This window comes from Chrysemys picta, chromosome 21 (assembly GCF_011386835.1).
Source record: "Chrysemys picta bellii isolate R12L10 chromosome 21, ASM1138683v2, whole genome shotgun sequence".
NCBI lineage: Eukaryota > Metazoa > Chordata > Testudines > Emydidae > Chrysemys > Chrysemys picta.
Window position 1 is genome coordinate 12,895,554 of NC_088811.1, and position 16,822 is coordinate 12,912,375.

The following is a 16,822-nucleotide window of genomic DNA, read 5'->3' on the forward strand; positions in this document are numbered from 1 at the left end:
GTTTTGTGTGGCTATAAAGAAAGAGAATTATCCAGATTACATGCCCTCAAACATATTTTCTGACAGTGCTAAACAGATTTTCAGACAGCCTGGGCATACCATTTATCTCCTGCCAACTGTGGTAATCTGTAACTTGCTACCTTGTGAACTCGAATTTTATGTTAAAGGGATGCCAATCAATGGGACACTAAAACCTGGCAAAGAGGCAGCATTGCATACAGCTGATACATCTCAGAACGTTGAGCTTGGTAAGGTATTACAGAGGTAGTATTATTTGCTGTTACTACAAGAGCAGCTCAGAATGACTGCATGTTTTGTTATACAAACAACGATGGCACCAAAAAGAAAAATAAGCTTTTTAATACGATGTGATGTTTTCATTGGGTTGCAGCATTTCTTATGAAATTGTTCATCAAACACACACTTGTTCCCCTTTTCCCTCACCTCTTCCCCTTTGTTCCCCATACACAGAGAAAATATTGCCAAAAAGGAGCCACACAGGAGTCTTGAGTGGCTTAAGTTTGGTGTAGTTTAATTTCAGTCAGAGATTCAAAATGGTATCTTGTCATGGACAAGCCTTGGTGTTTTCAAGCACAGTGTAAAACATCTGTGGGCTTTCTTGTAGCCTCCATGCAACATCTTGGAGTGTTAGGATATGTCTACACAGCAGTTAGACGCCCATGGCTGCCCTGTGCCAGCCGACTTGGGCTCAGGGTGCAGGGCTGTTTCATTGCTGTGTAGACTTACAGATCGGGGTGGAGCCTGGGCTCTTGCACCCTGTGAGGTGGAAGGGTCCCAGAGCCTGGGCTCCAGCCCAAGACTGGAAGGCCAGCCACTGGTGTCTAGTTGCTGTGTAGACATATCATTAAAGGCTCTGTCAAATGAGTGGGTAATGTCCGTTTGTGGGCACTTGTTACCAGGGGGATTTGATAGGGTTTGAGTAGCTGGGATGATTAGTGTACCTCTCACTGGTAGGGGTTTGAAGACTTTCAGAGCGTACAAAACTCAAAGGGGAGGCGTTGGTAGAGAGTCATCTGGGCCCCACATTAGTCTTGCAAGGTGGAAGTAATTGTTTCAGGCCAACAAACTGTGGAGGTCTTGGAGAAATACTGGGAGTAGGAGGAAACTGAAGCTGAACAGAGGGCCTGCACAAGGCATATATCTATCATTTGAGATTTAGTTTGAGGACTGTGATCACAGTAACTTCTTAGCTCATGTTTGAAAGTTAAACAGGTAGTTTTTATAAGGAAGTAAAATCAGAGAAAGCTGTACAAAATAATTCAGGAAGCCTTGACTCTTAGAACAGTCAGGAGAACGTTTTTTTTGTGTGTGTTTGTTTTTTAGGAGTGTCCTTGGAAAATTTTCCACTGTGCAAGGAGTTGTTGATTCCTCCTGGGACACAAAACTATATGGTCCGAATGCGATTGTATGATGTCAACAAGCGACAACTAAATCTAACCATAAGGATTGTATGTCGAGCTGAAGGGTCTCTAAAAATATTCATTTCTGCTCCATATTGGCTAATTAACAAAACAGGTATGTTTAACTTAGCTGTTCATAACTACTACCGACAGTCACTCACCTGGAAATGAGGATGACATTTAGTATTGATTTGCTGTGCAGCCAGGTAAAGCTTTTGAAAATGCATTAAAGGAAATGAAGTTGCAGAAAATAGGCTTCATCAAATAGCAAATATCCATTCTCATTGTGAAGGTCTTGTAAACAATTAAGAGTTGTTGCAATGAAGATTTTAAAACTTGGTAGTTATGCATTTTTAAATTTAATAAGGTGCCTAAGTTAGAGCCTTGGTTAGGCTCTGTATACATCAAAATAAACTGATACAGAATTTATGTTTCAAACACTGAAGAACCTTCATCAAGTAAGAGAAGTCTAAAGCAATAATCGTATTGTGATAGTGCCATCTTGGCCAATTTACAAGGGTATGAAGCAGAGAACTCTAGAGCTGAAAGCATCAGACTCTGCAGCTTGAACTAAAAAGCCAGGCTGTGTAGCTTGGAGTTGTAACAATCTCATATCCTGTGTGGATCAGACACAGAGTGGAATGTGCTGACCAGTGGGTTACATATTACATAAAATTAAATTGTTCTTAAACTTTAAAATTGCTGCTATTGTTCCCATTTTCACAACTAGTAATATAATACCTGCTCCTGAACGAAGTATATTTTTGTTTTAAATTTGAGTATAAATTAAAGTTTAATTTATGATTATTTTTGCTTAAAGGGTTACCACTGATCTTCAGACAGGACAATGCAAAGACAGATGCTGCAGGTCAGTTTGAAGAACATGAGCTTGCTAGAAGCCTGAGCCCGCTTCTCTTCTGTTATGCTGACAAAGAACAGGCAAACTTGTAAGTAATGTTGATGGGAAGGAAAAATGCTTACAAAGAATGAAAATAATTATTGAAAGGGTCTGGTGCTGATATTTAAGTATGAATATCCTGTAGGAAAAATCCTTCATTGGCAGGATGATGTGGTAAGGTGTTTAGTTTGAGATATTGAAATGAGCTTACTCACTATTTAGACATTTGATACTGAAAACTAACCATTTGGTTGGCTAGTTTTATTTTACATGTAGGAAATCATGCTTCTTTTCCTAACTTGGTAAAGCAAGAAAATCCAAAGTCTCTTTTCCCTGAGGAAATTTACCAGACTGCTCACTCTGATAATGTCCTTACTATAACTAAAATAATTTGACTAGCATAAAAAGACATAAAGGCACGTTATATAAACATCAAACAATTACTCAAAGTGTGTTTTTAAAAAAGTCTACCTTCTGTGTTTGAATTTAACAAATTATTTGACTGAACTTGTCAAAAACCAGGGACAGTTTTCAATTATATACATATGTACACACACGAATATATATTTATAAAAATACAAATTTAAATATACTGAAAATATTTAACAGCAAAAAAGGAAAATTGAGGAGTTTTTGTAATTTGTGGTGGCTTATTACTGCTTCAATGACTTATAGCTCAGTTCTTTGCTGATTTTTCCCACCTATTTTGACTTCTTATTGTGAACATATCCATCAGCCTCAAAAACTGCCCCAAACTACCCATTTCATATACGAGTTGGCTACTACCTGCAGCAGAACTGCTATGTTTCTGATGCACAAGGGAATGGCAGGATTTTGGAGCCGTTAAACTCCATGACGCATCAGGGTTAATCTCAGCACAGGCTTCCTGTAGTTGTTCTTTGGGAGAATCTGCTACTACATGGATCCGCTGATCATCGATCTCCATGTATAGTTACAGCAGTCTGTCAGGAGATTTCTTAATGGATTGCCCTCTGGAAACATGATTCACTCTTTAATGACCATTCTTAATGATTGTTGAAAATGTATATTGAAAAAAATCAAGACTTATTTAAAAAAAAATGAATAATCCAGTTTGGTCTCTTCAAGCCTATTTTAATTCCTAGGCCCTTCTGTTGAGATTGTCAGAAAGTTAATGGATACTGCCAATTGTGATTTTTGTGATGTGGTCTGAGAAATAGGACTTCTCTAATATTAAGTTGAACCTAATCTGAGGAAGAAAAATGTGCAATATTTTATTGAGCACATCACAGCTTCTTCAAATGCTTTGAGTTCTGCTAATGAATAGTGCTATATAAAACCTTGGTAGTTGTGGTGGTGATTATTATTATTGAAAGGAAACCTAGATTTGTTGATTATTAAGAGGTGTAACTGTTCTGCCATGAAAAAAAATTATAAACAGAAGGTAAAAATACCAAGTTGGTTGCTAATTTTAGGAAAATGTGATTTGAAATTTGTTTATAGTCACATAGATATTTTACTTCTAAAAAAAATTATTCAAATCACTGAGCCTCTCCTTGCCTCAGTTTACCCACCTGAAAAATAGTGTTGTTAATGCCTATCTCCTATGGCCATTGAGTTTTCATTAATGTTTGCAAAATGCTTAAAGAATTTTAGATAAAACATGCTAAAATATGTAATGTATTATTACTAGGCAAGAGATTTTGCTTGTAGTTGTAATAGTTTTGTTAGTGTATACAGTCTGAATACATCTAGGTTCAGTAGAAAAATCACCAAAGTATTGTTCTGATACTTAACCCTTTATTTAGATGAGTAAATCAGCATGTTCTTTCATTACCCATAGTTGTACAATGCGAATTGGGAAAGGAATCCATCCCAAAGGTATGCCTGGCTGGTGTCAGGGATTCTCACTGGATGGAGGCAGCGGTGTCCGAGCCCTTAAAGTGATCCAGCAGGGAAACCGACCTGGCCTGATTTATAACATTGGTATGTAATCATGGATCAATTTGTTAAATATTACAGAAATGGTGCAGCCACCATTTGCCTCCGTATAACAGTAAGAAATTAATTTTCTTCCTCTACCTCTGCGAACAAACCACACATACATACTCTCGGTCTCTCAAATACTGCAGTGACTATAAAGACGTTTGGGGAGCAAGCTTCCCTGCACGTAACTTCATCTATAACTTCATTATTCAGTGAAAAGGGAGTTCCTAATGTGAATTATGTCAAGTTTTTTTCCATTGAATTATGCAGTGCTCTTGTGACGAGACAGATTTAGGCTACTAAACTCATTATACCCATGGCCTAATGGGATATAAAAACAAGTCTCTAACTGGGAAAGGTTAATACAATAAGAAAGTGGTATAATCTGAACACAGGGACCAGGGGTCTGGAATTCTTGTGTTCTAATCCTAACTGTGACATGGATATCTTTTGTGGCCTTGAGCAATATCTTGAACTTTACCTGAGTTACCCTATCCGTAAAATGATAATACCTACTGTATTTACCCCTCAAGAGTGTTGTAAGAATAAAGAGGGTAAAGTGCTTAAAAATGCTATGTGGTGTTACTTATAATTACCAAGCTCAGATTTTCAAAAAAACTCAGCAGCTTCCATTTTTCTTCATAGTCTCTTTTCTGATAACTTCTGATCTAACCTATCTGAAAAACATCCATGTATGTCTTAAAACATGTAAGTATGTGCTTTGTTAGTTAATTTGTAAAAATGAATGGCCAGGTAATCCACTCCAAGTTTTGAACAGAATTTAAACTGCTTACATTTGTCAGAGGAATAAATGAATTTTATAGATATAGTCATTCAAATACCAATTTAAAAAAACAGTCTAAAAAAAACCCTGAAGGAAATGCATCCATCTCTCCTTTCCTTCAGCAGTCTAGGGATGCTTTCATAGGACTGAAGAGAAATTTGATTTATCTCTTTCTCTAGGCCTAAGGCTCCTGCTCCATTATTTTAACCTTAGTGGAAATTTTTGTTTTTCTTGATTTTTCTGTAAAGATCATTTCTGACTAGCCTCTTTCTAAACATCACAGTCCCAGCAACTTCATTGTATTCATTTCTGTTAATAGACGTTGCACAGGAACAGGCCAGATCCTACCAAAGAAAGCTCAGCTTCTGACCTTTTGTTAAGAATGTAGAACTAGAGTAACATCTTGTGGGTCTGATCCTCGGCCCCTGTGGCATATGAGACCGAAATCTCCATTAACACTTCAAGGTTTCTAGTATGAACAGACTGCAGTACTACTGAAATGCAATCTGAGCGGCCGCATAAACCTTGTTGACACTGTGTGTATAACAGAAAGTAATCCATCTTGATCTGACCCTAACATTTGGGGTGTGTCAGTTTTTCCTTTTAATGAAAAGATGTTTGCCCCACCCTCTGAATAGAGAGGTTTTTCTCTCTGGGGCCATGTTTCAGGTTCAGAACTTCATTTGTTGCAGCGTATGAAGCAAGACAGCACAGGTCATATATTAACAAGGCGGGGCTGTTCAGGAATATTATTTCAGCTAATGGAAAACATAACAGGCTGGTACATTTCCCAAAGTAGTTGTCTTTAAAAGAGCATTGAGCAAAACTGTGGTGGTAGTTTTGCATTGCAAATAACATATCTTTGAAGTATAAATCTTACATTATTTGGACCTTTTCTCCTGATGCATTGTAGGAATCTTGCTGCAATGTTAACTACTAAGGCATGAGACAAATTACCCATTCCTTGGTGTCAAAACAAGTTGCCACAAATTATAATTGATGATGTAAATTTACCAGAGTCAATTTTACACATTTAGTCTAATAAACAGAGGGAGAAAGTAAATAGCTAAAATTTTGGCTTCATTGGACTTTTGGGTCCTTAATATAAAAACAGGCTTTGCCAGTATGTAGGTTTTTTTGCTAGTGTGTGACTTGGAACTTTCATATGATGATGTAGTTAACCTTGTATATGTGTGCTGTCAAATTGGGTGAGAGAATATAGATTAAATTAGTCCACATTTCAAATTTGTAGTACATTATTTGCTTGCATCAGGCTTGTTGATTTTAGCCTAAGGAACTGCACCACTGGCTAGGTTTTCTGATTCAGTGTACATGAAGGATTTTCAGAGAAGCATGTTAGCACATGCTGGTATTGATAGTGGTAGAAGCTGAAATCCTAAGGAAAATAAAGGAAGCAGAAGTTCTTAGTTTTGGGGGGTATAGCGGAAAAGAACTGAATAAAGTATTATTGAAAAGAAGTTCCATAGGAATACTTGAATTATTTGGAATTGCAACTATAGTAATTAAAATGTGCTCTCCAAGCAATGACAGTGTGAGTTATCTGAGCTATTTTTTATTTTGTATTTCCTCAGTGCGCTTTGAGTTTCTGTTAGGGTTACCATATTTTGTGCCTCCAAATGGAGGACACTCCACGGCCCCCAGCCCCGCCCCCAGCCCCGCCCCCTCCCCAAAGTCTCCGCCCCCTCCCCTGCTTCCCGCGAATATTTGATTCGCGGGAAGCCTGAAGCAGGTAAGAGGGGTGTGGGGGGAGGAGGCGCGGCCCAGGCTGGCCCCCCGGCGTTTCCAGCCTGGGTCGGCTCGGGCCCTGGGGTGCCGGCCCCGGCCGACCACCCCCGGCCCGCCCAGCACTGCTGGCCGGCCCCCGGCGGCCCGGCGCACCTCCCGGCCTCGCAGGCCCGGCTCCCGGCTCCCCGCCGGCCCGGCTGACCGGCTCCCCGCCGGCCCGGCTGACCGGCTCCCCGGCCCCGCGGGCCCGGCTCCCCGTCCAGCCCCACGCCCGGCCCGGCACTGTGACCCTGGCCCGGCACTGCGCCCCTGGTTCCCGGCCCGGCACCATGCCCCCGGCCCCGCACCGCCGGCCCCGGCCGAGCACCACCGAGCCCTCCCGATTTTCCCGGACATGCCCGGCTTTTGGGGATTTCCCCCCGGACGGGGATTTGAGCCCCCAAAAGCCGGACATGTCCGGGAAAATCCGGACGTATGGTAACCCTAGTTTCTGTGAACTCTGTTTGCAAACTGTCCTTTCAGGCTTCCTATGTTTACATATTTACACTTATATAGTAGTTTTCAAAGCACCATTTTGACTCCCGCTACAGGCACTGTTGCATACTTCCTGAATTTCTTTTGAATGTCTCTACTGTAGCTTCTATGCCATATACTGCCTGGGTGTTTTTCATGTTGGGTATTTATAGGTGCTTTTGTTTCCAAACCTCTCTTTTTTTGTCTCCTTTTTTTTTTCTTTTTGTTTTACTCCATGTCTGTTTCCAGGGTGTTTCTCCTTTCTCGTGTTGTTCATATAATTTTTCACTTTTACCTAAAGGCATTTTTACCTTCTGGAATCAGGGGGGAGGAATATTGGATGGAAGAGAAGAGCCACTAAAGCAGCTGTTTGAAAGAAAAGTTCATTGTGGGGGGGGATGGACAGATAATTCACTAAAGGCAGGGAGGCCCAAAGGGTGATAGAACTCAGTAATCAGCAATTTGGATATAATGCTTCGTTTTTGGTGCCTAAGGGTCAAGCAACCCACTGAATTTTATGGGATGAAAATTTTATTTTGGCAATTTGTTGTTAGGCTCTGCCTTGACTCACTGTCTTTCACCCAGATCCTTTAATGCCTTGTTTAAACATGATTCTGGCTCACCGAGTTTGAACTGCAGTGTAGTCCTATTTTACCAATCTCTAAGAAATTGCTGCAGAGCAACCTAGGTAAGCCAGTAAAAGGAATGGGAGAGCATGACTACTTACTTCTTGTCAGTGCCCCAAGGACACAATTATTCCTCCTTCTTCAGAACTCTACCATTCATTGAAACCTCAGGCTGAATTTTCACAATGAAGTGCTTTTCCCCCCGAAGTGTTTTGAGGAACTTCTGGGGTGTTCAGTAGTATTGGTATTTGCCTATCAGTGTTCATGTACCTGGTTTTCATGATTTGAGGAGCTCTTGGTGACTTACTTCACACCCCTAAGGCTCCAACTGAAAGTGGTTTGGACCGTTCTTTTGAAGAGGAAAATAAACATAACTTCTGAAAAGGACCCCAAGCTATTCTTGTGCCATCTATAATGCTGACAAGACTAAACTACTACGTTCCACTTTATAGACAATAAAAAAGTATAGCAGATGGCATTATATAAACCAGATTTTGTTTACTATTTCTGTTTAAAATATGTGCAAGCTGTAGAACATATGCATTGCGTCGGAGAAACATTATTTTTAAAGTTTACATTTCTTATACTAAATATTTTTTTCAGACAGTAGATATTTTTATTTTTAACAGACTATTTCTTCTTATTAGGTATTGATGTTAAGAAGGGCAGAGGTCGTTATATTGACACTTGCATGGTAACATTTGCACCCCGTTACCTATTAGATAATAAATCATCACACAAGCTTGCCTTTGCTCAACGGGAATTTGCCAGAGGTCAGGTAAGACTACTTTTCTACTAGCAAATATTTCATATTTTTTAATAGCGTAAACATATTTCATAGAAGATTATCTTTAAAGGAGGGGAAGTGTAATTATCATAAGGTAAAATCCCAATAGTGTTGATTCTGCCGTTCTGAATTATATATATCTGAGTTTCTTGTCAGGCTGTTGGATCAGACCTTGAAAAATTAGCTCCTATATAATTTGTATGCACATTAAAAATCCTGTGATTCTTTTTAAAGAAATAGGGGTTTGTACGTGTGCCCTTTCCCAAAATATCCCCGCCCCCTATCCTTGTGCAAGACATTCTGTGACAATAGGTTCTGGTCCCCTCCATTCAAGAAGTGATGCCATTGCAATGTTGCTATATATATCTATATCTATATATAAAAATAAATAAATTATTTGGAGATGCTTCAGGATGAAAGTTGATGTGAAAATATAAACTGCTATTAATACTTGGTTATGAGAATATATTTTCCTGTGTATCTAATTGCTATCATTCATTTCATGAAAAAATTGCTTCATTCAAATTTCACGGTCTGTACAGATTGTTTGTAGTGTATTGTTTTTAAGGTGGTGGTGATGTTACTGCCTGTCTTTCTGTTATTAGGGTACCTCAAATCCTGATGGCTATATCTCCACTCTTCCTGGTTCCAGCGTTGTGTTTCACTGGCCACGTAATGATTATGATCAATTATTATGCGTACGGCTAATGGAGGTTCCAAACTGTGTTTGGTCTGGGGGTTTTGAAGTCAACAAAAATAGCTCTTTCCATATCAATATGAGGTAGTTACTGTACATGGATGATATATATTTAAAGTTGTCTTCTGCGTCTGATAAAGAAGCAAATGTCTAAACTTGTGACTACAATAACAAGTCAGATGTCTGCTTCGCTTGTGTTTGACCTGGTTTTCATTGGTTTAATGTGAAAAGCAGATACTTTCTGACTGGTGGATTGTTAAGTATCTTAATTAAAAGAGCTGTGAATGCTTGTGTACATTTGCTATTTGTTGGGAAATAGACTACATGGGGTGTGTGTGTGTGTGTGTGTGTGTGTGTGTGTGTGTGTGTGAAATGTACTACAGTGTTAAAGTCCAAGGATTTTATCAACATGGAGATGATTCAGCTTACACGTATCATGGTGATGAGCGCAATTTAACAATCCAAACAGAATTGCATAAAAGAAATAATGAATGATTGCACTTACCTTGGGGAAGTCCTGCCCAAGCAAGTTGTTTAGCTGGAGGATTAGATTACGTTATTTTTCTACTGTACCTTTTTAAATATATGCCTAAACTGTTCCAGTAATTGTTTGACTAATTGATGCAACATTGGTTACACAATGCTGACCTAGATACTAGTTTATAGCTCCAGTTTATAAATGCTTTAAATGTATTGTGGTGCTTTGTTAATGTTCTGCAGAGACACTCTCGGAAAATGTTACTTTTTACGAGTTGAAATTACCCTTCGAGGAGCCACGTACCGCATCTCATTTGGTGACACTGATCAGTTACCTCCTCCTTTTCGCATAGACAATTTTTCCAAGGTAAAAAGCTATAGATCCATTGAAAAGTAAAAACAATTTTAATTGTGTGTACTTGATGTATTCTCAACTATTCTGTAAAAGAGCTGCACCAGTTTGCCCAGTGAAGTGATCGGAAAGTTCACATAGTGAGAAGCGTTCGTATATTTCAGCATTAAAATCTTTAGTTTTCAGAACAAGTTTGTGTTACTGAGCTTCTTATTAGAAAGCATCATCTTACTGAATTATTATTAATTATTTATTATAATCTATACATGAAAAACGCACACGTGTTTTTCATGTATAGATCTCAAAGCTCTTTTACAAAGGGGGGGTTGGTATTGTTACCCTCACAGATGGGGAAACTGAGGTGTAGATGATTTATAACTTGTTCTGTCATACAGCACAGTAACAGCATAGCTGGGAATACAGTCCATGCCTCCTGATTCTCAGTCCTACACCCTATCCACTGGAGATGCCTAAAATGAGGCATTATTTAAATTTCATGCCAGCAATTGTAAAAACAAGTTCTATCTTATTTTTATCCTACAAGGAAGTATGTCTTGTGTTTAGAATAGGAGACTGAGATTCAGGGCTACCCAGTTCTATTTCAGGCTTTGATGCTGAATTGTTGTATGACCCTGGGCAAGTCATCTAACTTAGCTAGACCTCAGTTTGCTTATATATAAAATAATATCTCCCAGAGGATCGAAGGCATTGGGAGCTTTGGATGAAAGATATTCTATAAGTGCAAAGTATATTAACATTCATCATCAGACAAACTTTAATATTGAAACTTGTATGAGGAAATAAAATTTCTTAAACCATAAGAAGGAAGCAAAAATTGAAATGGTGTGGAATAAATTTTAGTCAATTCAGGGAAATAACATACGACATATAGAATGCAACTGACATGCTGAAAAACTACAAAATCACAACCCTGAACTACACTGGCAACAGCAGCTGACTCCTGAATCCCTTACACCTACCATTTTCTAAAGTCTTCTTTCATTATTATAGGTCCCAGTTGTTTTTACTCAACATGGTGTTGCAGAGCCCAGACTCTGCACTGAAGTGAAGCCAATGACTTCTTTGAATTATGCATGGGATGAACCCATCCTACCACCTTTTATCATGCTGACAGTTAAAGGGGCAGGCTCCTCAGAAATTACCTGCAGCATGAATGACTTTCAAGACGGCAAACAGCTTTATTATGAAAATTTCATTTATATTGCTGCTACGTATACTTTCTCGGGGTAACTCTTTTTCATATTATATTGAAAATAGCCTTTAAAAGCAAATGATGAATATTCAGCCATCAATTAGAGCTATTCTTTTTAAAAACTGTTGCTGTACACAGTGCTTATCTGTGTAAGGATTTCACGTATTGAGAAACTTATGCTGGCTACAGGGTCAGCAAGAGGAGCCTATTAGTTAGACTGGGAGTCAGGATTCCAGTGTTGTATTTCTTGTTCTAAATTTGGTAATATGATGATTATCTCATGTGGTCTTGTGATCCTTAATTTTTTTTATGTATTGCCAAACAAATTAATACTTACGGCACATAAATTTAAAGAGTAGCTGGTGTACTGCATGAAGTACTGCTGCTTACATGATTGAATTTTTCTTACAGAATGAATCTCTACTTTTAATTAGTACTGGTCTTTCAGTTCTGTTAACCTCAAGCTGTCATTAATATTAGAGCATTGAGTCTTTTCTGGTATTGCAAAGACAGAGTTGTAGTACTGTCAGCCATGGAAGCAGCAGTGGAAGAAAGAAAGATCTGGTTCTATACCAGATTAGATCATGGTGGAAAACATGGGTGGGAGGTAGGTTAGTAATGGTATCCATTGGAAGATGGAGGTGGGGAACTGATTTCTGAGAAAAGTGAGATGAGGACCTGGTGTCTTCAGCTGGGATATCTGCTCTTTGTGATGTCTCCAGTTGAATTGAGTATCACTGAATATCTCAAATAGAGGGGAATTGATCTTTGAGTGAGGCCTTCTTAGAACATCTTTGTTACTATAGATTATAGTGGAAGATGTCACTTCATGTATATGTTGCTTATCATGACTGAGCCAAGATTAGTTAAAATGTGAACTAAATATTAAATGGACTTCAAGGTGTTCACATGTACAAAGCACATTGTCCACCAGTTCTTCTGGATATGATTTCTTTTGATCAGTATCTCCTCTGTCTGTCTAATTGTTGAAAGATGAAGAGTTTAGCATTATTCATTTCCTGTAGTGTCCCCTTGGGGATTTAACTTACTACATCCACAGTTACCCCAATATCTGCCATCCAAGGGAATGAACAATCGGGACGTGTATCCAAAACTTGACGTTACCCATGGTGATTCAGAGCACTGCCACAGGGCAACTATTGCTTGTAACTTACTAGTTGCGTTTCAGTCCAGATACGCCAGTGTAACTGAGTTATAGAACACTGAAGATCGCTTTTGATGAAAATATTGATTCTGCCGTACCATTATTGATGTAAGCAATGAAAGCATTAATCTGTCTGTCAAATTGAACTCTGAGTTGGATATTTAGCCTCCCATTACTAATTCCAGACTCAACACTTTTAATAATGTAAATGCCATATGCTTATGGTTTACCCTAGTGATTCCAAAAATGAGAGGAAATAGTGTAATGGGTAACCTGACTTAAATTTGCATAATGTGTAGTGAAGGACAAGTATAAGTTGTCCTGTTAATAGTTAGGTATGTTCTGACTCAGTATTCAGAAGAGACAGAAACTTTGTATAGGAATGTATCTGAATGCATGTTGGATTTTCTCGCAATTCTAGTTCGCAAGAGGGAACTGGAAGGCCAGTTGCTTCAAATAAAGATGTTGCTTATGCAGAGCTTGTCCTGGATGTTTCTCCAAAGACACAGAGAGTCATACTCAAGAAAAAGGTACGAGATTCAGAAAACAGTATTTCGCTAAGGATGATGTTGCTGTATGATTCTAGTAGCAGAGACACTTTATAATCCTGCTCTAAACATTACCCAATTACAGTTTGTTTTAATTGTGTATTTAGCATTACAAGATATTGTATATTCTGTTAAAAAAGAATGCAACGTCCATAATATAATAGACTGACGATAAAAGAGTGATATGGGGTAAGTGCTGAAGGGAGTTAGGAGAAGGAAACAGAGGAAATGTGGTGTTTTAGGTTTGGATTTGTAAAGGTTAATAGCCTCTGTAAGCTGGAGAACAGAGAGAATCTGTTATAGGCAAAAGAAGTCATTAAAGATCCTTTCATTGTGATAGTAATAATACTTAACACTTTTATAGCACTTTTTAATTATTTAATAGTGAAGAAGGAAGAGATCAGAGTAGCTCAGACCTAGCAGAATAAAAGATACCACTGGAGGGGGGAGAAGGGTGTAGTGTGTGGTAGGTCCAGAGAGTGAGTGGAGCCAAAGCTGTTGAAAGATTTGAAAATGGTTGGTTGATATGAAGTTTGTATTCATTGGGAGAAGGGAATTGATACAGGTCAATAAAGATCGCGAAGTGAGGTGATCATGCTTATACACTGTCGGAATGATAGTCTGGACAGGAGGTGGTTGGATGCCAACAATACAGTAGTTGCAATGGTCCAATGAGGAGTTTAAGGGAAAAGATTGCAGACTGATAGATCAAAAGAAGAATGAAGTGGATAGTAACAAATTTGGGTATGGATCTTGCAGATATTTTTGCTCTGAGAAAAGCATAGAAGAGCAGAGGTTTGTGGAAAGCCAGGTATGGAAATTAAGGGAGTGGACAGGAGAGGAAAAAATGGTGAGAGTTATTTGAGGAAAAGAAACTAGAAACCTTCTGCTGAAGAAAGTTCAAGTACCTTCATGCACTTATGAGGGAGAGATATGAAGGTCAGAGATAAAGAGAAGGGAGTAATCGGAATAAAAGTAGTAAGAAACATTAAATTTAGAGATGAGATGCCTCTAGGGTTATAGTGAAGTGTAAAGGACCAAGAGAGAAGTTAGAGGTGGTGATGAAGTTGCAGACAAGAAGTCCTTTTGTTGTACAAGAAGATGGCAATGTAAATAAGCCAATTATTTCCTAACAAAACTTTAAGAACTGAAGAAATGTATGTAAATAGAAGCATTATTGAACAGTATTGTTTATGTAGCCTAATAGCCTCAGATTTACCAATGTGTGGGATTTATGCACATTTGATTTTGATAATTGCAGTAGACTTTAATATGTACTATTAGCACCTAATTTTAAATCAGGGCTGTGGACATGGATATGTAAAAGTCATTCCAAATAGCATCACTTAACGAATTCAGTAATTAAATATAAATATATATTATTTGCTCTGCATTATTTATGATCAACTTAATCTTTTATGCATATGCTACAGGAACCAGGGAAGCGATCCCAACTTTGGAGAATGACTGGCACCGGCATGCTTTGCCATGAAGGTTCCTCAGTTCCTCATAACCCCAATAAGCCTTCTTCGCCTCGATCTGTTGAGTCCTCCATGATTTTAGATATTGCCGGCCTGGCTGCAGTCACAGATAACAGGTTCTCTGAATAGGATTTCTATATAATTGTTATAGATTTAAAAATAAAAAAAGACAACAACTGTAAAAAGTTACAAAAGTTAAATAGTCTAAGATGTTTAAAATACCCACATTAGATTATTGGATGGCTTGAGGGATCAGTAATTGTATTCATACCCTGTCATTGCTATATCACCAGTTTGAATCCAGCTGGAGCTGGTAAAACCCAGAAGTTACCATCTCGTAAGTGTTTTGTCACAGAACAATTCCTTGAGAACGAGTGTCCACATCACCAAAACTACTACCACCACCACAAGTGGCACTGATTGGCTGCCCTTGAGCAGCAGAAAGGCTAACTATTAAAAGGGCACATAGATTGAATTATCCCACCCCACTCCCAAAATTGCTCTTTTCAGGCCATGGTGGAGATACATCTAACATTGCTTGGGCTATCTGTCCCTTTGGATAAATAGAGTACTTCATTCTTAAAGACTGTCAACCTTACTGAAGCACTAAATACTATTTGTCTTCATATGTGTATTGTAACTCTTTTGTGTTTCATGCATATTGTTGGTTACCTTTGCCCTTAAATAAATGGACAGTTAATGCAACGCAGCAGGAGCAAATTGAAATAATACTTTTAAAAGCTATGGGTGAGGAAGCCAGGATAGAACAAAATAGGGATGCATGACTAATTAAAAACTCCCCAACAATGGAATCTGAAAGTAGAAATTTTTGGTCTGTCACTTGTTTTTTTTCAGGTATGAGCCCCTGATGCTGAGAAAACCAGATCGACGGCGCAGTACTACTCAGACGTGGAGTTTTCGAGATGGCAGGTTAACCTGTGGTATGCATGGCCTCGTTGTACAGGTCAGTATTAATTATTCTACATCTAACTTCTTTTGACTGCTGGCTGAGGTGATTGGTGTCCAAATCAGATGGGCTAGTGGTATTACAAGCTTTGTTTAAAAGACCAAACCTTGAAAGAGGTGGGGGGGAAAACCCAAAGATTCCAGTAGCAATTCACATGATGTAAATTTAAGAAACACCTTTAATTGTCTTCACATGTTGTTATTGGTAAAAATTCATTAAACATGAGGCACCCTATCTTTGTGGATTTTCAAATAATGAATTGGAAAACTGGAACCAGAGTTTTCAGTCTTGGGTACCACAGTTAGGCACTTAAATCCACTAAAAGTTAATATAAGCCAGAATTGCTCATCACTGCTAAAATAGGGTTTTAGGTGTCTAACTTAAGGCATGCAAATCTGAAAATTTTGGCCTAAGGGCCTGATTTTCAGAGATGCAGAGTACCTACAACTCACTGATGTCAATTGGAGTTGTGCTCACACTTCTGACAATCAGGACATATGACTTTCATACCTCAGCCTTGTTTCCAGTCATGCATGCTTTATTAAGTTCTGTATGGCACTTGTACATGTACTTTTCAAACAACTAACACATACATTTGCATCTGATAAATTCTGATACCTGCATGCAGGGTACATGCTCAGAAATGTGAGACGTTGTTTTGAAATTCTGGCCCTGAAAGTTAAAGGATGTTGATATTTATGATCTGTTGTAGCTGTTACTATGTGTTTTGTATCTTTCTGTTTTACTCATATTTATCTGTATCTTGTTTACAAAGTTTTTAGAAGGTATATTCTGTGTACGTATACTACCTCTTGCAGTAGAAAACAATTTTTGTGATAAATATGATTGTGCGAAGTTGATATTTTATAATAAAATGATGTTCAAAGACAATGTGTCGTGCAAGCTATACCAATAGAAATCAACCCTGCTTTAGTGTAAAGAGGGAGTATGATATTTGCTATGTGAGCCCTTTGATCAAAGACGGACTGTTACATTATGCATCTGGAATGGATTTGTAAGTTACAGGATAATAGCATCACTATTCAGAATTCCGTGGTTAAAGGGACACTGTCAAGATTTGGGAGCCCTATATTTGACCTGACTTTTTTTTCTTGTTTCTAAATTCCATGTAATTTTTATGTGCTGTTTTTTCCAAAACAATTGCTTCAGTTATGTTTGTTC

General features: G+C 38.4%; 1 protein-coding gene across 17 annotated transcripts in view; it reads left to right on the plus strand.

Annotated features, from left to right (window-relative positions):
- The window catches only part of VPS13D (vacuolar protein sorting 13 homolog D), a 192,412-nt gene that overhangs the window by 81,499 nt on the left and 94,091 nt on the right, over positions 1–16,822 (plus strand). For all 17 annotated transcript variants that reach the window (XM_065575036.1, XM_065575035.1, XM_065575034.1 and 14 more), the window contains 11 exons: positions 1–248; positions 1,345–1,536; positions 2,242–2,368; positions 4,142–4,284; positions 8,601–8,731; positions 9,346–9,521; positions 10,158–10,281; positions 11,278–11,513; positions 13,066–13,174; positions 14,626–14,789; positions 15,529–15,637. In XM_065575036.1, the coding sequence (XP_065431108.1) occupies positions 1–248; positions 1,345–1,536; positions 2,242–2,368; positions 4,142–4,284; positions 8,601–8,731; positions 9,346–9,521; positions 10,158–10,281; positions 11,278–11,513; positions 13,066–13,174; positions 14,626–14,789; positions 15,529–15,637 (1,759 nt within the window). The remainder of the gene's footprint in view (positions 249–1,344; positions 1,537–2,241; positions 2,369–4,141; positions 4,285–8,600; positions 8,732–9,345; positions 9,522–10,157; positions 10,282–11,277; positions 11,514–13,065; positions 13,175–14,625; positions 14,790–15,528; positions 15,638–16,822) is intronic.